This window comes from Mycotypha africana (assembly GCF_025528875.1).
Source record: "Mycotypha africana strain NRRL 2978 chromosome Unknown BDF20scaffold_7, whole genome shotgun sequence".
NCBI classification, from domain to species: Eukaryota; Fungi; Mucoromycota; class Mucoromycetes; order Mucorales; family Mycotyphaceae; genus Mycotypha; species Mycotypha africana.
The window spans coordinates 1,760,579-1,783,266 of NW_026515731.1; the positions used below are offsets into that span (position 1 = coordinate 1,760,579).

Here is a 22,688-nt window from a genome sequence, read left to right on the forward strand (position 1 = left end):
TCGAACGAAAACTGAACGGATGATAGTACCCGTCTGTTTTAACTGCTTCATCTCCGTATTGGAATGTTGTATACAATAATATATTTAATCGCATGATATTATGAGTTAACAAATCCTTTTTCTGCTGAGCGATGTGGTTAGTCACCCGAAGAGCAAGATTTTGTCTTACCTCAAAATAAGGCGGAAACTACTGTAGCTTGTAATCTATTGAGTTATGGTAGACTCAATTTACAACAAGGGTTCAATTTTACTTTAATTGGGCATGTAGTCACTGAAATAGAAAGAGTTTCACAGCAAACGAGAATGATCTAAAAGCAATGGAAATCATTCAAGAAAGAAAACTGCAATAGCTGGTTTTTTTTTTGAAGTTTTTCAAATGAATATGTTTCTATTTTGTTAGTAATAATACTTTTGTACCATACCTGAGTTTTACAACGCGAAGAAAGTCCCTCTCGATTGCAAGGAGCGAAAACAGGAATTTTGCAAATTTTACTTCTATCAGATGGCTTAAGTTTATTTGCAATATGCAGATGGAAGCTTAAGAAGTACAGCAATTGGACAGAATATTTTCACTTATGGGAAGTATCGCATTTAATGGAGATTGCGGGGTCATGTGTCCACATAGTGGGTAAAGTGATACGAATATAGCGTTGTCACTGTTGTGTTAAGCAGCCTGTATAGTCCCAATATCCGGTAGTTCATATTTTAATGCATAGTTTTATTAAACCTATTTGTGATCATGGAAGTCAAGACACAGTTCGTCAATGGTCCCTCTTTTGCCCTGGTAAATTACTTTCCAAATCTATCACAGAGTGTTTGAAGAAAGGCTTCAATGACAGTCCAAGTTTTACGCAATTGCATTTTCTTAAAGATGTTATTCCTGACATTAATTGATCTAAGGTTACTGTTCATAAAGTTTTCCAATGGATATTTGTTACTTCAAAATCTAGCATCTGATGTAATAAAGTTTTGAAACAGGCACAGGAAATGGCAACCTTAAGTATTAAGAACACCAGTAAATATCAATTAAATAACATTTGTAGTAAAAGCAATTGATTAGCAATGCTTGGTATGTAAAAAGAGGTGTAGGCAATTGTTGACGGTTATATAAGAAACCCCAGAATTTTGACTGGAGATGGGGTGGATAAATAATGAAAGCAAAAAATTATAAAGTTGGCAAAATATAGGAATATAAAATGAAATGAAAACTGATAACTACATCAACACAATAATACTTTCGTACTTAAAAGTTTATGTACGTTGAGCAGCACTAGAATTATTCAGTAATAGCGTGTTGGCCGTAGCACGTTTCGCTGTAATGAATTCTCTAGCTTCTCTTTCAAATAGGATTGATTCGTTATCGTCAAACTGCTGCTGTCGCTGTTGCTGATCGTGATAGTATTTCTGACCATCATTTCCACCGTCTGAACTCGTATTTGCTTCATCTTCATCTTCATCGTCATCGTTGTAGTACTCTTCTGAGTAAAACTGTTCGTCAGTGAACTCCTCATCATCATCCAAAAAAATGTCATCATAGTAAGGTTCGTCTTCATATTGCCACTGTCTGTCTCTAATAGTGTTGTTATCATCAGTGTTTTGAATTTGATAGTCATGAAGCGTATCGTCAACTGCAACATCATCTGCGTATATGGATACTTCATAATTGTCTTCGTCACTCAAATGATGATAGCCAGTATTTCCGAGAAATGGTGGTGCATCGGCCTTTGCTGCTGTTGCAAGACTAGTATTTATATCACGCCCTTTTAAAGCTGAGCGAGAAGGCAGAGGTGGTGGTTTTTGTTGCTCTTGTGATGCTTCTGATTGTGCTACAGAGGGTGTTAATGAACTGTTACTATTAGCTGAAGTTGGAGTTGCACTTCTGTCAGGTATTGGTAGCTCCGCACATGGATTCATCAAAGGACTAAGATAGTTGATATAAGAAGCACGAACTGTTGGATGGGGACATTGTGCAAGGATCTAATCCATCAACAAGAGGTTAATCACTATTCTTTTAGAGTGAGATATCTTTATTTACCTTTGCAATCTTATCGAAGCCCGAAAGCATAAGTTCTAATCTCATCTTTTCTTGTTCACGCTCATCGTATTGCCCCACATAGCTTGTAGGCTGGGTAGTTACTACTGTTCGAATTAACCGTAGATGCGTGACCTAGTAACGTATCGTAATAAAATAGCGTGATTAGTTTCGTATTCGAAGCTTCTTATTTTTGTAATGCAGAAAACGATGAACCTACAATGTAATCTACTACACCCTCTTCAGTCATGACAGCCCCGGATGTCTCACCATTTGAGGAAGATGATAGCCTATACAACTCTTCATAGTCGACCTGCTGGCCTTGTTGTTGTCTCATTTTATGAATTTGTCGATACGCGCTATTAAAGTCATAATTTAACACCTGCGCCAAGAAAGTAATTGTTTCAATGTGCCGCTCTACTGTATATTGCAATTCTCTCATCCAAGCGGTATAACGTGGCTTTAGCTCGTCTTTATCCCATTTATATTCGCCTCCAATGGCCTGACCGTTTGGATCATTCTCCATGATCATTTGTAAAATCTCTTTGGGGTCTGTTTTGAGCGTGGTGGGGAAAGGAGATTTGTGCTTCGTTTGGCTCTTCTTTTTATCATCTGTATCACTAGAAGATGTGTTTGTGTCGGAAGAACGGTCGAGTAGGAGACGACGAAGAACATCATAGCCGTGTACGTAATCGGCGGCACGGTTGCAGTGACTGGTCTGAATTGTAGCGAGGGCACATAAAAGATTTAACAAAGTACTCCGTGTGCTAATTTCTAATGCGTAGACTTGCTTTTGCTTTTTGTTAGCCGGTCCGAATAAGATATCGCGAATGTGGTAAAAGGCAACAGGATTGCGTAAAACCAGCTCTGTACCAATTGGCTAAATCAAAAAATTGAAAAGTAATTTCAGTATTTAGGCTTTTCGTGAGAGTTAATGACAATAAAACATAACATCTTTACTTCATGAGTCATAATAGTCTTTAAGCACTTGCAAAGATGTTGCAAAATCTTATTATCGTTCGGGAACCTAGAATAACAAGAGATATAAGCTGTCCATAAGAAACCTTGTTAAACAATATCTGTAGAGATATGTGCATTTTACTACCTTTTTGGGGCTTCTTTCATTTGCTTCAAAAGTTTAGAAATTGCTTCATATCCACCCTGGCTCAGAAATTCATTGGTCCAGCTATAAAACATAGCAATCAATGGATAGAACGAAATAAACACGATATGAAATAGACTCCCTGTAATCGTACCTAACAACTACACTACGTAGAAAGACACGCAAATCCAATACTTCAGACTCTTCCAAGTCTCTGACATAAGTCTCTTCAAGGTAATGCACAAAATATTCTGGAGTTGATTTTAACTTGCTTCTCGATTTATTGCGACCATAGGATTCATGCCCAGAACCCATGGGCAAGGAAGATCGAGTACTACGACTATATCTACCGGGAGCCGTATTTGCTTTGATAGAATTCATCATTTTTCCGTCGGACTGAGTGTATATACTGCTGCTATTGTTAGTTTGTAGAGCGCTCTGATCGAAGAGGGGAGAACTATTATAAGAATTGTGTGGAAGTGGAGGTTTGCTCGTTCCATTTTTTGTTGCTCCTGTAGCTTTATTCTTGTTCCTGCTGAACGTTGCCTTTAATGAAAATGAAGGCATGACGTGTGAAAATGTGGAGTTCTTCTTTAATAAGGCTGGCGATCTCGAGGAACGAAGCAGCATTGCTTTTTGTTCAAAAGTTAAGTTATTGACATTATTCATGTGGTCTGCAGAAGGAGCATACTCTTTCTGTTAATTCCAATAAAAGCAAAGATTAGTTGGTATGAGCAACCTCTGATATGTTAATGTTTTAAAGAGTATATTTATACACTTAACCAGTAATAGTTTGAATTGCTCTTCAATATCCTCAACCTTATCAGAAGGAATACCAACTTGCTTTTTGCTATGATCTCCAACATCAAAGCTGCTTGAGGTAGAGATATGTTGCTGTGAAGAGGGTGGCGATGCTTTTCGGGTGGTAGCTCCTGCGACTAGTGCCAAGTCTGGAGAAGCCGATCTACTAGTAATTTGATTGTTATCTTTTAAAGGAGGGACGGAAGGGCGGTTTTGCTGTGCATTAGGAGGGGGTGGTGTGGGTAAATGGACGATAGGACTGTCTAGCTGAACTGTACGCAATGGTTCAGGCGTTTTGGGATTGGGTACAGGACGATAATTGGAACGACGAGATTGAAGAGAGGAATACATTGAATCTACACAAGACGCTGTTCCCTCATAGTTGAACATTGAGTCAGCAAACTGCGAGTCATTGTTATTGACATTACTGGTCGCATAATATACTGCAGGATTAGCAGTAGACGTATCATTTTTCTTTTTCCCGCCTCCGAACAGTGTGGACATTCTGTTCAAAAGTTTATGCTGTGCCTGAGTTGATGCTCCTGCTGCTGATGATGGTCCTGGTGAGTTTGCAGGAGATATGGATGTGTTCGACGAAGGAGAGCTGTTATTAAAGGTTTGATATTCCATTATAAGTCCTTGCTGTGATTGTTATAAGGAAAGTAATGAAAAGAAGAAGAGCTATACTGACCTTTATTTTCATTTTTTTTTGTAATCATTAACAAAAAAATTCACAGTAAAAAAAAAACACTCGTTGCCAGTTTTGGATAAAAGCAACAACAAAAAACCTTTTTAGAACAATAAATTTTAATTGGCCTTTTCGCCACGTTCAACAACAACGAGCAATTCTAAGCCCGGTCAATTGCAGCGAAGTTCCTAATCATTGAGGCATTTGAACAGCTCACATAAGTTTGGGGAGACATTACAAGGATTAAACTTGAATTTCATCAATGTTTTTGCTGTCTATTGATCATAGCTTTCCTCAATTTTAGTAAAGTACTCTCCCGTTTTCAATCCATCGTACAGCTTACAAAACGGTATGGCCTACCTTTTGTTCGCGCTAATAAAGAATTAATATGTAAAAGAGAGAGCAAAGCGTAGAGTACAGTTAGAGATGTCGATGCATGCTACCCCAAAATAAGTTCGTTTTTTAGGCTGTTTGTCAAGCAGGTCAGAAAGAGAAAGATACTCTGTAGGTCAGAAACTAAATAGAGGTGACATTAGGGCTTGCTCGTTAGTAGGAGTTATCCTTTCCTTGCAGTCAGCTGAATCACTCGCAGGTATAGTGGATCCTTTAATATACTCTTAATGATCTAATGAAAGAAACTGGGCGATCTATACCAAACATTTATAAGATCAGTTTTACTTTATAACTTCATTAGAACCATTAATTACGTTGAACCCAGCAGTATAAGCTAGGATCATTGCCCTTCTTCTGTCGTAACATTCTCCGTAAAGCACAATTTATAGTGTGCCCATTCTATATGTATACCTGTTCCATTGCGGCGCAAGATATTTTAAGTAAAATTGTCGGTACACTATTTGTCCATTAGTTGAAGGTACTTTTAGTATATTACTTTCGGAGGATCCCTCCGGACTTGAGGAATTTGTAAATTCCTACAAAAATTTATGCTAGGTAATTAGTTGCTGATTCCTCCTACACCTCTAAAAACCGAACTTAATATATATTTCAATAGCATCAAGCACATGTAGAAATTCTCTTTAGCTTCAATACAGTGACTACGTCAAGGATTTAAAAGATGCCATTATAAACCTTGCACAACATCTTTAGTATACAAACTTAACCTGGCTTTCTCATAAATCAATGGGTTATAACACGATCACTTGAATAGTTAATGTACCAATAGTTGATTTTACCATGCTATCCATTTATTCGAGCAATAAGCGGCGGATTTGTCTTATTCACGCATCCGGACGGTACACTGAATATTTATTTGTAACAACTGCAGTAATCTCTGTTGAAGTTGGGAGTGCTTGGGAAAACCCACTAATTTTACTCTTCTATCTTAGTATAACCATCACGACAAACCGTGATTGTCTATTGAGAGGGACTTGAAGCTTTCATAAAATATTATTGTTGATTTCCATGGGCAAAGTTGTCTGTTTGTACGTTCCATGCGAACCCTTTCTTATCTAAAATAAAATCTTGGCAATAAGGTTCCATATTAGATAACGGTGGAGTGAGAATAATACAAAGGTATATCGGGTAAGTTTATTTCGTACAGTGATAGTATCAAATTTGGGTATAATAAAAGAAGCTGGTAAATTAGAATATAAACAAATGCTTATCATAATAGCTACGACAATAAAAACGGATGCATTAATGCTTCAGAAGCCGTAATTCTTTCTGTGTGTATCAGTCGAAGACACTGTTCCGCTAAATTAACTGCAGAAAGAAAGTCTTCTTCAGTTTGCCACATTTTCTTCCAATCTTCATTCAACTGTTTGCATAATTCTGCTAAATCTTTGGGTTCATCAGGTATTGTGGGTATGTTGGTTTGCAGACAGAGTTCGTAATAATCGCAAAATTCCGATAGTTTTCTTTTTCCAAATAGCTCGCCTATTTCTACAAGACCATCAGCATCATCTTCAGGGTCAAAGAAAGGATAACGCCCTGTGAGAAAAATCAAGAGGATCACACCGACTGCCCACATATCAACAGCAGTTGTCTGATATTTGTACCGTATGAGCAATTCAGGTGCACGGAACCCTCTTGTACCAGAGCGATCTGCTTCAAAATGAGGTCTATTATACATGTATACATACAAAAAGGTCAATCTAAGAGAGCAACGATAAAATTCAACGTATAAAACCCACCGATCATCAATTTCGTAATATCCCGGTTCGTCAAACACTTCCTCATCCGATTTTGGGACTGTGGCCTTGGTTCGTTTCTTTGCATCAAGTTTGTACGACTCTCGAGCGAGACCAAAATCGATCAAATGGCCAGTATTTGTCTTTGTATTGTAAAGAAAATTTCCCGGCTTCAAATCGCGATGCATGATTCCTTGCTTATGAGCGCTTTCCAAGCCTATCAATAACTGTTTAATATACTTCTTGATATCAGCGGATTGCATTTTGTAATAGATTGTCTGTATGTGTAAACCAGTGTTAGTAAATCTAGCAATTAAAAAAGAAATAGGACAAATGATAGCTACACTAAAATCATCAGATTCAATATATTGAAGCACCACAAATACCAAGCTGTTTATGCGGAAGACATCTAAAATATGCGCAATGCACCGTGCATCACTATTTACAAAATTAGCCGACGGTAAAAGCGCATAGTTCATGAACGAAGGTATTACCTCAGTATCTGTAAGAAGTTGATCTCATTGGCAATACGAGCAGGGGAACTAACATCTAGTATTACTTTGACAGCTACATATTCCTCAACTCTGCTGTCGTCGTCATCAATGTTTTGTTTCCCTACTAAATTGATTGCCTTGAAAACACTGCCGAAAGTGCCATAACCGACTTTTGTAATCAATTTATAATTGTTTTTCAGACCAGGACATGTGCAATATAAATTTTCGATTTCTTGGTTTTCCTTTTCCCTCCAAAGTTGTTCACCTTCTTTACTTGTTTCAACATGTGCATTGTCATAAACTTCATCCACTGTGGATTGCCTTTGCACTCTATTTAGCAATATTTGTTGGTCGTTCGTCATTTGTTTTATTGATGTCGACTTTGGTAGTAGCTGTCGAACAGATCTATTGCTATCAGATTCCACACTGTCCGCAAACGAAAGAGGTGGTGGTGTGGCTGTTGTTTGTTCAATAAAGTTAAGTGGTTGACGATATTTTTCCTCATTAAAATTGATGACTGCTTCACAGATAGCAGTACGACTGTCTTCTGTTTTTTGATGTTGATCTTCATTCCTGGCATCAAACAGTTGTTGCTCAGTTATTATATTATTATCTGACATGCCACGTATCCAAGATTCTTCTGTTGATTTCGCTATTTCATCAAGTTGCAGGTCTTGGAAGGCATTTTTTTTATCGTACGAATTTTCCTTTTGCCCTATAACATTAATAGCATCTGTTATTGCTCTGAATTTCATTGTTTTTACATTGCCAGCCGGAAAGGTAACGTCTAAACGCAGCTTGCTATCTTTACCCTCCTTCTTGCCTCTACCTTCATCCTTGCTTTCTACGGTGAGTGAAGCCGGAATATCCGGTTGCTCTAATTGAGTCAATGTAGGTTTAGCCAGTTTGGCTTGTTGTCTCGTTATACGCTTGTTTGTGTTTGCTGTTGGTTTTCCATTTTTAATATTCTTTTGAACTACTTTTTCTTGTTCCTCTTTCACAGTATAATCCGTTGTGCTATTGTTTGCTGACATCGGATTGTTTTTGTTTTTCTTATTTGCAGGGAAGTCTAATTCTTCTTGATGCTTGTCGTCCGCCTGAGTTGACATCATACTTGTCTTCCTTTTTACGCCAGTTATAACGGTGGTTTGAATATCTGCTTTCGTTACTGTAGCTGTAAATTTTTGCTCCCCTGAGAATTTTGTCTCAGCATGTTCAGTCTTGATCGATTGGTCCAACTGCTTAAGATCATCGGTGATCGTTCGCTGTATTTGCTTTGGCGCTGATATAAAGGTATTACGGACGCGATGCTTGTATATTGGAAAACAATAATGCTTAACATCGTCCGAACGCGTTAGCCCTGGGTATAATTGAGCGTTGAAAGTTTGTTCATCGTACGCTTCAAGCAGTGATTTATCTTTTCTTAGGCGGGACATTTAACTGAGAAAACTGCTGGTACAAGGATTCTTTTGATCAGTTGCTTTTTTTTTGAGCAATAGGTATAGTTAATGATCAATCAGGAAATGCCAGGACTTGAAGGTGAGAATGAGTGGTAAGAAGAAAATTAGGTAAGCTTCAAGGCTTTAAAATTGACCTTTTTATTCGGGTAAAAGTTTCGGCCGCCGCATTTTAGAAATGGTCTACAGTATTTTAACTAATATTTTAGATGAAATACATTTTTTTTTGGACGATTAATATTTTCATTTTAGATGAGTTGCAATTGTGTTGTAGACGAAAATATAAACCGTTCAAACAATGAATCAAATCCCAAAAACTTGTCAGGATTGCGAAACAAAAAAAAAAACAAGAAAAAAATACCGTACTATTCCTTACCTGTAATGATCTAAATCCTCAAAATGAAGGAAAACCGTGTTTATTACGGCGATACTTTTTTCTTCTTCGTTGGCTTAAAAACATCGGGTCTTCCAGCTCCGGACCAAACTGCTTGAGATATAGTCATCATGTTAATAGCAGCGTTAATGTCTCTCTGCCATAGCTTTAGACATTGCTTGCAGTGAAGAACGCCGGTACCCTTGAATCCAGGAGTATCAACAATTTGCATATCATCATAGAAACAGAGGCTGCATGTTTTAGAGGTTTTAAATTCATCGATTGTAACAACAATCAATTGACCTTCAGCTTCACGTTTCTTCAGAGTTGCAAAAAGTTTACCGACAACACCACATCTTTGTCCTTTCAACTTCACTGCATCTTTGCCAAACATTCCAGCACCAAACACAATCAGTGGCACCCTTCTAGGGGATTCCAAGTACTTATCAGCCTTCCACTTCTTGGCACTTCTAAAAAGTATTAATGAATGGATAAGCTAAACGATGAACATGTAATTCCATTGAAACTCACTTTGTTGGCTGCTGTTGGTTGGCATTCTTTCCTTTCTTCTTCTTCTTCCGCTGTCTTTTCCTCTTCCTTGCCTTGCTTCTCTTCTTGTGATTGTACTTGGCCGTTCCATGAGTCAACATGTTGGCCATTGTTTCCGGTGCTCTTTGTGTACCTTGGTACAACATAAACCGGTCCTTTGCAGTTTCGGATCCATAAAAAGCCAAGAGAGCGTCCAGGTTATTGAGTGTATAAGCAGTGTATAGCTCATATATTTCCAAACGAGAGGTTTTTGGCGAGGGTATCTGACTTTCTATGAGATCTATGCCTGTAACGGCCTTCTTTCTGTTTAACTTGGTACTGTATTGGGTCGACCCTGTCATATGATAGTATTCAGATGTAGTGCATCTTCGCACTTGTCTGTTATATTCAAGGCCAATAGCAGCAGTAAAAACAGACTTTCTTCCGGGATCCAGGGTAATAGGTAAATAAGTATTGTCAACTTCATCCAGAGAGAAATCATCAAGAGTGAGGTCAAATTTTTGGAACAAGGCACCATGGCCAGATTGTTGTCTTTTATAAAAAAGAAAATCAACTGAAAACCCATCCGTTCTGACAATATTACCAAAGAGCTCTTTGTTATCACCATTCGGTGTTAGTTCAGAGATACTACAAGTGCCCAAGAAGTTAAAGCTCATACATTATACTCGACTGTATACCGTATTAACTGTATGCTTACCTTTTGTACCGGAGTTTCTTGAAATCAAAGACATGGAAAAACAGCTCTAATTGGCTTTGGTAATTGCGGGGTAAAGAACGTTTCACAAAAGAAGACAGAGCGTTCACGCTCAAGGTAATGAACCTCCATTGAACGGAAACCTTTGGCAGTAAGGATAGCAATTTTGGAAGAGGACGTCGTCGTACGTCAAATGGTTTATGATCATCGTGTTCGCTCTCAAATTCTGCGTTCAAAGATAACAAAAAGGGTACGAAAGACCCAGGATCAGCAGATAATGTCTTCATGTTCACTTTCTTCCCCAGCTTCTTCTTCCAAGGTTCACAAAAGGTTTGGATCTTTGCTTTTATATCTTTGGTAAGGTAGTCATCAGTTGGCCATTTAGGTTTTCCTTGGCATATCTCTTGATAGCAGAAATCACTTGTGACCTTTTTGACAAGCTTCCAAGGCATACACTACGCAAGATGAGAGCTTTTTTTTAAAATTCATGTAAGACCCCAAGTAATATTGAGTTGCAACTTACCACAAATGCCGTTTGTATTTTATATATCAAAAAATAGAGAAGTTTCTCCTCAAAATTTTCCACTATACTGTTCGTATAGGAAGTAGCAATTTCGGTGCATGCTTCTGTAATGGCTTGACTAAGTCCAGGAAAGAGCTTGACAGGGAAGACAATCTTAGGGTAAGTCGTTTTAAAAGAATCAAACGAGCTCAGTAATTGTTGTGATATCAGCCTACTATTTGTTGGTCTTTGTCCATTCACTAGCTGTATGATAGAGTACCAAAAATTTTGTGTAAAGATATATTTAATACACTTTGGCTCAGCAAGAGTGGCATTTTCCAAGACGTAATAATTCACAAAGAGCTTGGCTCTAAGAACCAAGTTTCGGATAACAGAACAAGCTTCAACAACTTTTGACTTGAATGTGTTGCGATAGTCACCAAAAACGCAGTTATCAAGAGGCAACCTTCTTGTAAACGCCTTGTAATTACTTCCCAAATGATGTTGAAAGACCTCTGCCTTTGATAATACATGTTGAGGACACAGAGGAGAACGCACCGATTTATGTCCTGGTTGCTTGCATTTGGTACAACACGCATTGTCTTCATCTGGGTCTTCATTATTCTCTTTCCTTGCTTTCTTCTTTTCCTTCTTGATTTCAAAATTCTGTTTGCGTTTTCTGCCTTTCGAACCAACTATAGGTACAATGAAGTCGCTTACTAATGATGAATTTACCAACTTTTAAAGCCACATGAGGTGCTTACCTTGATCTGCAGTTTCCGGCTCATATAATTCACATTTAAAGTATTGTTTGGTGTAGTGACCCCCTTTACCGCAATCAATACACGTTACATCTAACAGTACACGATGATTAATCTATACATATATATATGATTAGGTAGATAGGCTTTCAAAAGGCAAGTTACCATTAACAGCACTTGATTTTTTCTTTTCAAAAATTTGCTTTTTCTTTTCATAAATTATTGTTTTGAACATGGGTCATAGTATGTATCTTAAAAACGTGAAATAAAAGTGAAAGAGACAACATTTGACTCTAAGAAAGCAATATATTTTATAGTGCTTATCTTTGAAAGTCACCCATGAACGCATACAAAAACATTGACAACAGTTAATATAATCATCCCATTCCGCTATGGTATCTGTTATACTATGGCCCTCAGCCCTCTATCTATGGTTTGATGTCAATCAATTCAAAGTTAACCTTTTTTGGAATTCTTGTCCAAAAAAGGTACCAACGAATATCTGGTTGGGGTCTCGGAACACATCGTCATTTACTAAAAAAGTTGTCAAGCTTTTTGTAGTTTGTCCTATTGCAAGGTAACATCAATAAAACCATTATTGGCGACTTTCTTACTGATAGAGACTAATTTCTAGGGTTCGATTCTATGTCATCCTTAATGCTGCTTGAATATCACTGAATAATGAGTATCAAAATCCAAAATATTATGGACTTTTCTAAAAATATTTTTTAATAAATCTAAAAATAAAATGTATATTGTCCATTAAAAATTGTAAATCGTCTAAAATATAAGGTAAAATGGTCTATTATCAGCTGGCATAAATCCAGTCTCAAGAAGATTTTACCAACTAAACCATGATCCTTTGGGGGGTTCGAATGGAGACGCCGAACAAACAACAGAGAGTACAGTATAGAAAATAGTTGACCAGCACTAAGATTACGACTCTAAACTCAAGTTTTCTTTTTTGTATGAACAAGATTATCATCTAATTCACCTTCAGAACTCTAACCCATACAAATCAGAATGTGATTAGTAACAAATGTTTTAGGTATCCTTGTTTAACAGATTTCATGATACAATACGTCTTCATCTGGGCTATATATTAACATATACAACGATTGAAATTAATGAAGCAATTTGAAACAAAGCATGGCCTACATTATGTACAACTTACACTTCACCAAGTGATATCTGCAGTTCCCTAACTCTTTCCTTTAGTTTATTCTTATCTTCCAGTAGATCTCTAATATAGTTGACAGCTGTTATTCGTGTAAAAGAACAAAAGCATTAGACAAAATGTTTTGCCCGTCTCAAAGCGATATTATCTTCAGCACCTTACATTTCTGTAAAATAACGGATTCACTTCTATGACCATTATCCAACGTAGGCACAACTTCGACTAATTGATCAAAGCCAACACGAATATTCGCTCTTCTTTTCTGCTCTGAGGCTATGTGATTTGCCTTTTTCTGTTCTTCAGTCAATAATTCGTGAGGTGCTTTCCTCGCTCTGCCTGTCCTAATTACTACTGGCTTTCCTGCAGTTGTGGTTGCACTATCGCTGATATTTGCACCCGACTTTTGCTTGTGAAGAGGTGTCGATCGTTTCCGTTTATTAGTAGAGTTGCTATTATCAGAAGTCTGTCCTGATATTGTTGCGCTCGATTCAGGCCGTTCCTGATTCGAAATGAAGTCTAAGTACCCAAAGATGACCGTGAATTGCAGCAATGTTAGGCTGTATATCGAGTTTCATGAGCTTACTTTTTGGGCTTGCTATATCTGTGTCTACTGCTGTCTCAAAGTCGTTTAGGAATCTTTGTAACTGATACTGCTCTTGCGCGGAAAATATATCTTGTTCTTTTACTAAAGCAAAGAGGAAATCAATTGGAGGTAAGTTACAGTTCGTTCTTCTATTATCCGAACAGCTAAATTCGCAGTTTAAGGTACATTCAGCATTGTCATTAGCGGTCATCTTAAAAGGTACATGTAAAATTTAAGTGTATCCTCAGTCTGAAAAGGGAAATTCTAGAAGTGTTTAAATATCAAGGCAGACGAGGCGTGTGAAATAATAAAATAAGCGAGGAGGGATCGCTTCTGGACTACATTTATACTATGCTGGGAGAGGTGTAACCTGTTGTTGACCTGCCAAGATAGAATACACTGCTCAGTCTTCTCTCAAATGTTAGGAGCCATCTAAGAATGAAAGATCTCCTAACTGCATATTGAACATGTCAACATAGCCATACGAAAAGATGATGAACCCTCTGTTGCAGCACTCGAGATAATCTCTTTTCAGGGGCTCTACTAGCATTGTTTATTGAATATTTTAACTGACAATTTTCATTGTTTGTCAGGAGTATGAACCATAAGGCCTGTGAAAACTTATAAAATTACTGTATAAAGGAACAAAAAGAAGAGTGATTTGTAACAGGTTGCTTGTTATCGCAATGATTAATTATTTTTTGATTGGTAATCCCATACTCGTGACTATTGACTTTTGTCTGCTGGAAAATAATACCCGTATGGCATATTTGCTTTTCCCTTTCTTTGAACTCCACTCGACTAGAACTTCCATGCAAATTTTGTAGTATTTTTTTTTTTTTTTTTCTTTTTCCTACTCGCAAAACTCGACACAATAGCTACGCCCAATTCTTGAACGATGACAGAAGCGATTTTAGATTTCAGTAAAGAGCTTGACGTTTCTTTGCTAGATCAGGTCGTTACAACTTTCTACACAGGCTCAGGTGGTGATGTAAGTCTAAAACTTTTCTCGCTCAACATTAACAACAAAGCTAATAAAAATTTCCTGCTTCAACCTTTTTAAATTTTCAAAAAGCAACAAATGGCACAAAATCTACTAACACAATTCCAAGAACATGAAAATGCTTGGATGCGTGTCGATGCTATCATACAGAAATCAACTGTTCCTCAAACAAAGGTAATGCCCTTATCTTTTACCTTCTTTGCTAAAGTACCAAATCCTTGCTTTCATCGATAAAGAAATTAACGCGGTTTTCTGCTAACTTTTGAAAATATTAGTTCCTCGCGCTTCAAATTTTGGAAGCGTTCGTTCAAACAAGATGGAAGACACTAGCAGCTGATAGTAGAAACTGTAAGTCATGTACTTGCATTGAAAAAAAAAAAAAGTCGACTGTAGACACTAAGGATCTTTAATTTTTGCTATCTTTTCATGACAGCTATCCGGTATTTTGTCACTGATGTTATTATCAAAGTTTCATCCGATGAGGGTGCGTTGATTAAAGAACGTGCGTATATCAGCAAGCTTGATATGGTCCTTGTTCAAGTGAGTAAAAACTTTTATTGATTATCTTTATTAATAAGAATTAGAGCCGAAAGCTTACTGTTTACTTCTAGATTTTGAAACAAGAATGGCCCCACAATTGGCCCTCCTTCATTCCTGAAATTGTTCAGAGTAGCAAAACGAACCTTTCTATTTGTGAAAACAACATGCTTATTCTCAAGTTATTGAGGTATGTTATAATCATTGGCCATTCCCTATATAAGTTGAAGATTTCCTATATCATTTTTCAAATACTTACACGTAAATCTACATCATGAAACAGTGAAGAAATTTTTGACTTCTCTGCTGAACAAATGACACAAATCAAAGCAGCCACGTTGAAGACGCAAATGACCAAAGAATTTTCAGAGATCTACAATTTATGTAGAGAGGTTCTTGATAAAGCAGTAAAGCCTAGTCTTATTACTGCTACATTGGAGACTTTATTGAGATTTATTCATTGGATTCCCGTTGGGTTCATTTTTGAAACTGACCTGATTGAGACACTTCACTCCAAGGTAAGCATTTTTGTTCGTAAAAAGAGGCCATAGTTATATTACGTCTAACCATTATTACGCTTAGCAGTTTTTCCAACAAACTCAATTCAGAAATGTCACTCTTAAATGCTTCACCGAAATCAGCGGTTTAACTATCACTCAAAACTACTATGATAAAATGGTGCTTATGTTCACTAGCGTCATGTCCTCTACCAACCAGATGGTTCCTCCTAGTACAGATATCGCCGAAGTTTATGAGAATAGTAACGATAATGATCAAGAATTTGTTCAAAATTTGGCTTTGTTCCTTACGAGCTATCTTGGTACCCACTTGCACGTAAGAATGATGTTCTAACATTTGAGACTAGATAAAAGTAGTACTCTTCTTACTAATGAGATCCAAATTTATATATCGATATCGTTAAATTTAGGTCGTTGAAAGTTACCCCAATACACATGAGCTTCTGATCAATGCTCATTTCTATCTCATTAAAATATCTCGTGTCGAAGATCGTGAAATTTTCAAGATTTGTTTAGAATATTGGTCCAAGCTGGTCCAAGGACTGTTCGACGAAGCCGCTACTGCTGCTGCGCAAAATAATGGTCCATTGTTGAATATGGGTGGATATAATAATGCAGGTGGTCTTAGAAAGAATCTCTATGTTACCGTCTTGTCCAATTTACGTGTGGTAATGATTGAACGTATGGTGAAACCGGAAGAAGTAAGTTGAATCAATTTTATGACTAAAGATGTTAGGGGATTTCTAAGCATCTACTCAATTTTGACTTTAGGTGCTTATCGTCGAAAATGATGAAGGAGAGATTGTTAGAGAATTTGTCAAAGAAAGCGACACCATTGTTCTTTACAAGAGCATGAAAGAAGTTTTGGTTTATTTGACCAATCTCGACGTAAACAACACAGAAGAAATTATGACATCCAAATTAGCAAAGCAAATGGACGGGTCTGAATGGTCTTGGAATAATTTGAATAAATTGTGTTGGGCTATCGGTTCCATTTCAGGTGCCATGAACGAAGATACTGAGAAGAGATTCTTAGTTACCGTTATTAAGGAATTATTGTCTCTTTGCGAAATGAAACGTGGTAAAGATAACAAAGCCGTTGTTGCTTCCAATATTATGTACTGTGTGGGTCAATATCCTCGCTTTTTGAAGGCACATTGGAAGTTTCTCAAGACTGTTGTGAACAAATTGTTTGAATTCATGCATGAATCTCATGAAGGTGTCCAAGATATGGCCTGTGACACATTTATCAAGATTGCTCAACATTGTAGAGTTCATTTCGTTCGTCAACAAAGTGGTGAAGTACATCCTTTTGTCGAAGAGATTCTTGATAATGTCAATCGTATTACCTCTGATCTCGCGCCCCAACAGATTCATACTTTTTATGAAGCAATCGGCTATATGGTCGCTGCTCAAAGCAATACCCAGGCTCGAGAAAGATTGATGGTTAAGTTTATGGAGCTTCCTAATCAAGCTGTAGGTTTTCGAATAATTATTATGGATATTTTTCAGTCACATTTATTCTAACTCTTGGATTTGTTTATAGTGGGATGATCTGATCCAAAGAGCCAAAGTGAATACAGACTGTCTCAACAACGCTAACGAAATTAAAGTCTTATGTAACGTTCTCAAGACTAATGTATCAGCTTGTTCATCAGTTGGTTCTGCCTTCGTTTCTCAACTGCGTAGAAACTTTGACGATTTATTGGGTCTTTATCGAATTGTTGGTGGACTCGTCTCTGAAAGTGTTGCTGCTCAAGGCCTAATTGCCACGAAAACTCCTAAAGTTCGTGGTTGGAGAACCATCAAGAAGGAAATACTGAAGCTTATTGACACTTACGTTGAGCATACCAATGATATCAATGAATTGAACACTACCATGGTTGAGCCTTTCTTAGAAGCCGTATTAAGTGATTACAGTTCCAACGTGGACGCTGCAAGAGACGCTGAAGTTTTGAATGTTATTGCCACCATTGTCAACAAATTGCAGGTAAGTCATTTGCTATATAAACTTTCGGGCTTTCACACATTATGTTACTGACGTTCTCTTATTGCTTCATTAGTCCTACATGACTCCTCGTATTTCAGTTGTTTTCACCGCCACGTTCGAACCTACCTTAGGCATGATTACGAAGGATTTCGCTGAATATCCCGAGCATAGAACAGGCTTCTACTCCTTGTTGCTTGCGATCAATAGGCATTGCTTCCCTGCATTATTAGAATTAGCACCTGCTCAATTTAAGCTGTTCATTGATAGTATTGTTTGGGGTATCAAGCACACCATGCGTGATATCGCCGACATAAGTCTTGAAACATGCGGTGAGCTGATCGATAATTTCACTCAAACAGATCCTGCTGTTGCCAATGCCTTCCACCAATCTTTCTACACTTCTCTTGTTCAGGAACTCTTATGTGTGCTTACTGATCGTGATCATAAGAGCGGATTCAAGGGTCAAACAGAAGTGTTGGCACGTCTTTTCCGTTTGGTATCAAGCAATATGATCACTGCACCTCTCTTCAACCCCTCTCAAGTCTCTAACCCCAATATGACCAATATAGAATATGTTCGAGAATACGTTGGCACTCTATTACATAACGCTTACCAACACCTTACAGCGTAAGTATAGACGATCTTTTCGTATGTACGTACTATCTGTTTTTTAACCACTTACCTTGTATTTAAATAATATATAGGAATCAAATTAAGGTCTTTGTTGAGGCAATGTTTGAATACAACAACGATTTACCCAAGTTCAAGTTAGAAGTTCGTGATTTCCTTATCCAATTGAAAGAATTTGCTGGTGATAATACTGATCTCTATTTGGAAGAGAAAGAGAGAGAATTAGACGCTCAAAGAAAGGCTGAAATGGCTAGAGCATTGCAAATTCCTGGTATGGTAAAGCCTTCTGATTTACCTGTCTTGGATGAGGATGAGGCTCTCTAAACGAGAAGAATATGTCTTCTCGACATTTTTACTCTACGTACGCAAACATTGTCTCATCATTCTTTATCATCACAATTTATTTCACAATAAGCTTGGAAAAAAACTCTCGAGAACCAAAGATACACCTTGTCATGCTTTGACTCATATATTTCTATTGATGAGGTAACTCTTCACTTCCTCCATCAAGAGTCTGTGTGTATACAGTCACATATATACATTTTATATCTTAAATATATAACAAACCAAATAAAAGAGGAGATTTGTAAAGCCAGTAAGTCGTTTAATTATTCAACATCGGGCAACAAAATGGCAGAGGAATTATTCAACGCTTCTAAATTCTCTTCATGAGACTCGTTATTCCCGTCATTTTTGAAGTTATCGTCAACGATATCGTTTGCATTATCATCTTTCTCGTTAGGAAAATCGTTTTCGTCTGGAATAGTTACTAATGTTGATGGAACAAGACTGTAAGTTCTTGATAACAACAAGAATCTTGCGTAGAGATGGGTATCACGCTAAAGAGGGGATGATAAATTGAGATGGGGATTGTATTGAAAGTCCAACATAAAATTCGCTTTTTACTATACTTCGAATACTTCATAAACTTCTCTGTGATGAAAATAAGCATGAGCAAAAATTCGATATAGACGTCTTGCGATTGACTGGAAATGTTTCAGCGACGGTTCAGGCACAGAAATTCTATTTTTAAGGTGCAAACATCAATCACTGAGCTTTGCATCATTGTGAATTTCCCCGGCTTTTTTACACTTATGCAGTTCTTTCATACCTGCTTGGAAAGTATTTTGAGTTATTCAACAGAATGGTCGCTCCGTCCAGTGTATGAATAATATAGTCAATGGCTGAGCACTGTCCCAGAAAAATTGCAAAAGGTAGTTTCAGTATAATCTATCGTTATACATCTATTACAACATAAGTTCTTTTTTGTTCACCGATTGCACACAAGGATGAGCTGCACATAAATAGAGCCAGCCATCAGCTTTCATTTCTGGACAATTCGCTTTTGTACATTCTGATTCTAATGCTACCACCAATAAATTCAGCTGTAAGCATATTTGACTGTTCGTTGCAGAAAGAAATTGAAGAGTATGAGTGTTTATCGATGGTAAAATACAGCAGACTTGACTTTACCGTAAATGTTCATATTGCCAAACATTGTCATCTAAATTCTCTGGTAATTCAACAATGCGTTTAACATCGCTGCAATCCATGCGTATTAATTGTTGTAGATATTCTTGAACATTGAACGACGATTCCAGGTTTTCCAAACTCTCAACTGACCACTGGAAGCATTCCTTGAGAAGCACTATTTGTGAGCGATTTGCAATGTAGATGAGGGTTAATCGTTCTATTTATTTATCATACTTGCACACGACAGCCAGGGTATAATCTACGTAACGAAGGCTGGGACGGTTTCGAAGAAGTCATTGTTTCGGTCAACATTATCGATTTTTAGGCAGAAAGTACGAACGACATACTCTCATCCCCTTTTTAAGCCGTTGAAAGCTGCATTATTTTTGGTGCAGTTTGATCCCAGCTGTTATTATGACTTATGAAAGGTCTCCTTTTACCACGCTTTTAGTTTTATGCTTATTGTTGGTGAGCTCAGACGAACGATAAATATTGCTTGACCTTCTGCCTTTTTTTAAATTATCCACTTACACCTTGGGCAATGTGTGTTTACTTTTATTTAGCAATTAGTAGGCTTTTAATATCAACGAAATAGGTAAAGGTCAATTGAGAATGCACTCATTTGATTGCTTTACTATGTCTAGCAGAGTTTTCAGTAACATAGTAAGTATTCCTTTGCGTAGCTTTCCAAAATAAAGCTTAACTCATTGCAACCAGCGACAATAAAGTAAGACTTAATCTTGTATGGTAGAGCCTTCGATCATCTGTAAAGAAGCGATGTTTTTTTAAAGACGTTGAAATCTTTATTTACCTATTTAAATAAATTTCTACCCTATAGAGAATAGTCTTCTTGACAACCTGCTTTCAAGCATTGAACAATGTATAACGTTACATCAACCTCTCCTTTTATCATTGTTGTTATTGCAAGCCTACTCTTTGGGCTTAGTACTGTACTGAAGAAAAAAAAAATACAAAAAAAAAATACAACTTCTTCTAATTGTAGTAGTCTGGTGTAACAAAATCAAGTGAGGAAAACCTTTTTGATCAATGGCTTTGTTTACATGGACATTATATTTATAGAAGACACAGCTCCCAAATTGAAAACAATTTATGTTCAAGTTTTTCGGAAAAGGCATCAGTCTCCAGCCACACGACTATTTAAAAAGGAATTAAAGACGAACAGCTTTACTCTTGTAATTATTTCTTTTCTAGTTCATTTATAATAATCTGCTCCCTTCCATATTCACTAACTGTAATATTTAAACGCTCAACAAAATCATGGCAACAGACATCCAGACCTTCAAAGCTCGTAAAGGAGCAAAATTGCTTTTGCTATTTTTCGCTCTATTTTGTTTACTGATGGTCACAAAGCTGTATTATCAAGAGCCAAGCTACAGCCATTTTAGAAGGGCATGGTTCTTAAGCAAGAATATATCTATCAATCAAAAAGTGCTGCAGCAATCAACAGATACTCAATTCACTTGGACTAACGTAGACGGTAATCCATTGATGGCAAATATATTGATTACTCTTGTTTATCAGATATACAGAAGCCCTTACATATCAATATCTTGCATTTAGGTGCGTCCCATCAAGTGCCCATGAAAACGTTGTTATCAAAAGCGTTTTCTTTGTCTTCTTACTCCGAAAATTCACAAATCATCCCATATTACTATAAATCAGACCTCAATATGACAACAGAAGACATCACCATAGTCACATTGGTAACCAGAAATAGAATTCCAAACCTTTCGAGACTTGCTACACAGTATCAAGGTAACTTAACAATTATATTTGGCCAATCCAATCAACTGTTCCCATTTAAAAAACTATGGTAGCCGCCGATAAGCATTTACATTAACTATCTCATTACGTTGTATTTTTAGGACCTATATCTGCGACACTGCATATCTCAGATGACGAAGAAGGTGATCTCACATTAGAAATTCTCGAAAATGCCCTGGAAAAGAACTACGCTATGCGCCATTTTGTAGATATTCATGTTATACGCGATGAGTTCGACCGCGAACTAAACTTGTGGAGAAATATTGCTAAGCTGTTCGCCAGAACTGCCTACATCATGCAACTTGATATCGATTTCTTTCCCAACACTGATATCAGAAAATCAGTATTAAGTGATCCCGTTGCCATGTCCCTGTTAAAAAGTGGTGAAGCTGCCTTGGTTATTCCTGCTTTTGAGTACACAACGCAAGATAAGGGTTTAGACTATCGCCAATTTCCCAAAACTAAAGCTGAACTCGTAAAAGAATACAATGCTAACAAGTTAGAGATGTTCCACTCATTCTGGACACCAGGTCATGCCCCCACTGATTACGAACGCTGGGTTGGTGGCGAAAAGGAAATTTATCAGGTGACCGATTATCAGTTCTCTTACGAACCTTATGTTATATTTAAGAATCAAGGGTCTATGTGGTGCGATGAGAGATTTGCTGGTTATGGTAGCAACAAGGCGGCATGTTTATTTGAGCTCTATGTTTTGGGTGTTAATTTTTACGTACTACCAAATGACTTTATTATTCATCAAACTCATGCATACCCCAATGAAGCGAGAAAGATTGAGGTGAGTATTTCCAGAAATGTAATCTCCTCTATGATACAACTCTTCCGTGTCGCTATACTAACTTATTCTTCCTTCAGCGAACTTACAATCGCCGTTTATACAGTCATTTTAGGGAAGAAGTTTGCATTCGTTTGGCGCGTAGATTTATCACCCAAAAAAAGTGGGACGACCCTAAAATTGAAAACCTACGACGCGAGTGTGCAACCATCAAACCTTTCCAAAGAGCCATTACAAGGTTCTCATAATAATCTTTCCTTGCACTTAATTGTGATAGGGACCTCTTAAAAGCTATGCTTTTCGTCATGTAAATGTTCTATATAGCCTAATATTATTCCTTTGTACAAATTGTTTATTTATCAACCTGCCATGTAATATATATTCTTTCCTGTTCCACAGTAAGGATAGATAGTTAGCATTATTTTTTCTTCGCGCTTTCTTCATTTTTTTAATAAATACTCTTCAGGCTTTTCAATCTATGATTCTTTGCTACGGCTCGTGCTGACTTCTACGCATATCGAGCAATGAGAATAAGTGATCATTTAGCCGCGGTTGGGCTCTAAAGCTTTGTACTGTTGTTTTTTCATTTGAAAAGTCGG

General features: G+C 37.2%; 12 protein-coding genes across 12 annotated transcripts; 3 read left to right on the forward strand and 9 right to left on the reverse strand.

Moving 5' to 3' along the window:
- Window positions 1-1,251: 1,251 nt before the first annotated feature.
- Window positions 1,252-4,565, reverse strand: BDF20DRAFT_837080 (armadillo-type protein; the record flags this gene model as incomplete). The annotated part of the gene is made up of 7 exons (XM_053079012.1): window positions 1,252-1,977; window positions 2,036-2,167; window positions 2,253-2,912; window positions 2,993-3,059; window positions 3,138-3,218; window positions 3,289-3,830; window positions 3,918-4,565. 7 exons carry the CDS (start codon window positions 4,563-4,565, stop codon window positions 1,252-1,254), a joined length of 2,856 nt encoding a protein of 951 aa, XP_052935196.1.
- Window positions 4,566-6,135: 1,570 nt separating this feature from the next.
- Window positions 6,136-9,187, reverse strand: BDF20DRAFT_880305 (kinase-like domain-containing protein). The gene is made up of 5 exons (XM_053081609.1): window positions 9,098-9,187; window positions 8,076-8,918; window positions 7,265-7,979; window positions 7,115-7,208; window positions 6,136-7,048 (listed from the first exon to the last, which is right to left on the reverse strand). Exons 2-5 carry the CDS (start codon window positions 8,698-8,700, stop codon window positions 6,254-6,256), a joined length of 2,229 nt encoding a protein of 742 aa, XP_052935197.1. The 5' UTR covers window positions 8,701-8,918; window positions 9,098-9,187; the 3' UTR covers window positions 6,136-6,253.
- Window positions 9,188-9,218: 31 nt separating this feature from the next.
- On the reverse strand, window positions 9,219-9,525 carry BDF20DRAFT_880319 (uncharacterized protein; the record flags this gene model as incomplete). The annotated part of the gene is made up of 1 exon (XM_053081610.1): window positions 9,219-9,525. A coding segment is annotated over exon 1 (226 nt), but the record flags the coding sequence as incomplete, so codon positions are not given.
- Window positions 9,526-9,773: 248 nt separating this feature from the next.
- BDF20DRAFT_880325 (uncharacterized protein) lies at window positions 9,774-10,363 on the reverse strand (the record flags this gene model as incomplete). The annotated part of the gene is made up of 1 exon (XM_053081611.1): window positions 9,774-10,363. A coding segment is annotated over exon 1 (349 nt), but the record flags the coding sequence as incomplete, so codon positions are not given.
- Window positions 10,337-11,310, reverse strand: BDF20DRAFT_823091 (uncharacterized protein; the record flags this gene model as incomplete). The annotated part of the gene is made up of 2 exons (XM_053077771.1): window positions 10,337-10,792; window positions 10,861-11,310. Coding segments are annotated over 2 exons (906 nt in total), but the record flags the coding sequence as incomplete, so codon positions are not given.
- A 14-nt stretch (window positions 11,311-11,324) lies between these two features.
- Window positions 11,325-11,694, forward strand: BDF20DRAFT_880336 (uncharacterized protein). The gene is made up of 2 exons (XM_053081612.1): window positions 11,325-11,470; window positions 11,495-11,694. Exons 1-2 carry the CDS (start codon window positions 11,371-11,373, stop codon window positions 11,560-11,562), a joined length of 168 nt encoding a protein of 55 aa, XP_052935201.1. The 5' UTR covers window positions 11,325-11,370; the 3' UTR covers window positions 11,563-11,694.
- On the reverse strand, window positions 11,477-11,846 carry BDF20DRAFT_880339 (uncharacterized protein; the record flags this gene model as incomplete). Its single annotated transcript, XM_053081613.1, has 2 exons — window positions 11,766-11,846; window positions 11,477-11,693 (listed from the first exon to the last, which is right to left on the reverse strand). Coding segments are annotated over exons 1-2 (174 nt in total), but the record flags the coding sequence as incomplete, so codon positions are not given.
- On the reverse strand, window positions 11,833-12,042 carry BDF20DRAFT_880343 (uncharacterized protein; the record flags this gene model as incomplete). The annotated part of the gene is made up of 1 exon (XM_053081614.1): window positions 11,833-12,042. A coding segment is annotated over one exon (156 nt), but the record flags the coding sequence as incomplete, so codon positions are not given.
- Window positions 12,043-12,285: 243 nt separating this feature from the next.
- On the reverse strand, window positions 12,286-13,996 carry BDF20DRAFT_880346 (uncharacterized protein). The gene is made up of 4 exons (XM_053081615.1): window positions 13,547-13,996; window positions 13,361-13,462; window positions 12,940-13,293; window positions 12,286-12,859 (listed from the first exon to the last, which is right to left on the reverse strand). Exons 1-4 carry the CDS (start codon window positions 13,569-13,571, stop codon window positions 12,771-12,773), a joined length of 570 nt encoding a protein of 189 aa, XP_052935204.1. The 5' UTR covers window positions 13,572-13,996; the 3' UTR covers window positions 12,286-12,770.
- Window positions 13,997-14,218: 222 nt separating this feature from the next.
- Window positions 14,219-18,585, forward strand: BDF20DRAFT_626507 (nuclear export factor CRM1). The gene is made up of 12 exons (XM_053075905.1): window positions 14,219-14,351; window positions 14,436-14,537; window positions 14,639-14,711; window positions 14,797-14,903; window positions 14,975-15,090; window positions 15,184-15,418; window positions 15,486-15,734; window positions 15,829-16,119; window positions 16,190-16,894; window positions 16,965-17,408; window positions 17,482-18,035; window positions 18,113-18,585. Exons 1-12 carry the CDS (start codon window positions 14,259-14,261, stop codon window positions 18,360-18,362), a joined length of 3,219 nt encoding a protein of 1,072 aa, XP_052935205.1. The 5' UTR covers window positions 14,219-14,258; the 3' UTR covers window positions 18,363-18,585.
- A 61-nt stretch (window positions 18,586-18,646) lies between these two features.
- On the reverse strand, window positions 18,647-19,808 carry BDF20DRAFT_914592 (Mob1/phocein; the record flags this gene model as incomplete). The annotated part of the gene is made up of 6 exons (XM_053084204.1): window positions 18,647-18,877; window positions 18,950-19,061; window positions 19,150-19,229; window positions 19,313-19,439; window positions 19,512-19,675; window positions 19,746-19,808. The coding sequence occupies 6 exons, from the start codon at window positions 19,806-19,808 to the stop codon at window positions 18,647-18,649; spliced, it is 777 nt and encodes a 258-aa protein (XP_052935206.1).
- A 1,304-nt stretch (window positions 19,809-21,112) lies between these two features.
- On the forward strand, window positions 21,113-22,337 carry BDF20DRAFT_823020 (glycosyl-transferase for dystroglycan-domain-containing protein; the record flags this gene model as incomplete). The annotated part of the gene is made up of 3 exons (XM_053077763.1): window positions 21,113-21,287; window positions 21,398-22,092; window positions 22,170-22,337. The coding sequence occupies 3 exons, from the start codon at window positions 21,113-21,115 to the stop codon at window positions 22,335-22,337; spliced, it is 1,038 nt and encodes a 345-aa protein (XP_052935207.1).
- Between the last annotated feature and the right edge of the window lie 351 nt (window positions 22,338-22,688).

Excerpts from the sequence above, each read along its gene's own strand:
- BDF20DRAFT_880305 (XM_053081609.1), bottom strand. The coding sequence starts at position 8,700 with ATGTCCCGCCTAAGAAAAGATAAATCACTGCTTGAAGCGTACGATGAA. Across the intron at positions 7,980-8,075 it reads AGGTAGAGGCAAGAAGGAGG|GGCAAAAGGAAAATTCGTAC; the intron begins GTAAAGATAGCA and ends TTAATGTTATAG. Across the intron at positions 7,209-7,264 it reads AACTTCTTACAGATACTGAG|TGATGCACGGTGCATTGCGC; the intron begins GTAATACCTTCG and ends TTTTGTAAATAG.
- BDF20DRAFT_880336 (XM_053081612.1), top strand. The coding sequence starts at position 11,371 with ATGTTGAGGACACAGAGGAGAACGCACCGATTTATGTCCTGGTTGCTT. Across the intron at positions 11,471-11,494 it reads GGTCTTCATTATTCTCTTTC|ATTTCAAAATTCTGTTTGCG; the intron begins CTTGCTTTCTTC and ends TTTTCCTTCTTG.
- BDF20DRAFT_880346 (XM_053081615.1), bottom strand. The coding sequence starts at position 13,571 with ATGACCGCTAATGACAATGCTGAAT. Across the intron at positions 13,463-13,546 it reads CGCTAATGACAATGCTGAAT|TAAAAGAACAAGATATATTT; the intron begins GTACCTTAAACT and ends TCTTTGCTTTAG. Across the intron at positions 13,294-13,360 it reads AGATATAGCAAGCCCAAAAA|ACTTCATTTCGAATCAGGAA; the intron begins GTAAGCTCATGA and ends TTGGGTACTTAG.
- BDF20DRAFT_626507 (XM_053075905.1), top strand. The coding sequence starts at position 14,259 with ATGACAGAAGCGATTTTAGATTTCAGTAAAGAGCTTGACGTTTCTTTG. Across the intron at positions 16,120-16,189 it reads GTATGGTGAAACCGGAAGAA|GTGCTTATCGTCGAAAATGA; the intron begins GTAAGTTGAATC and ends TTTTGACTTTAG. Across the intron at positions 18,036-18,112 it reads GCTTACCAACACCTTACAGC|GAATCAAATTAAGGTCTTTG; the intron begins GTAAGTATAGAC and ends AATAATATATAG.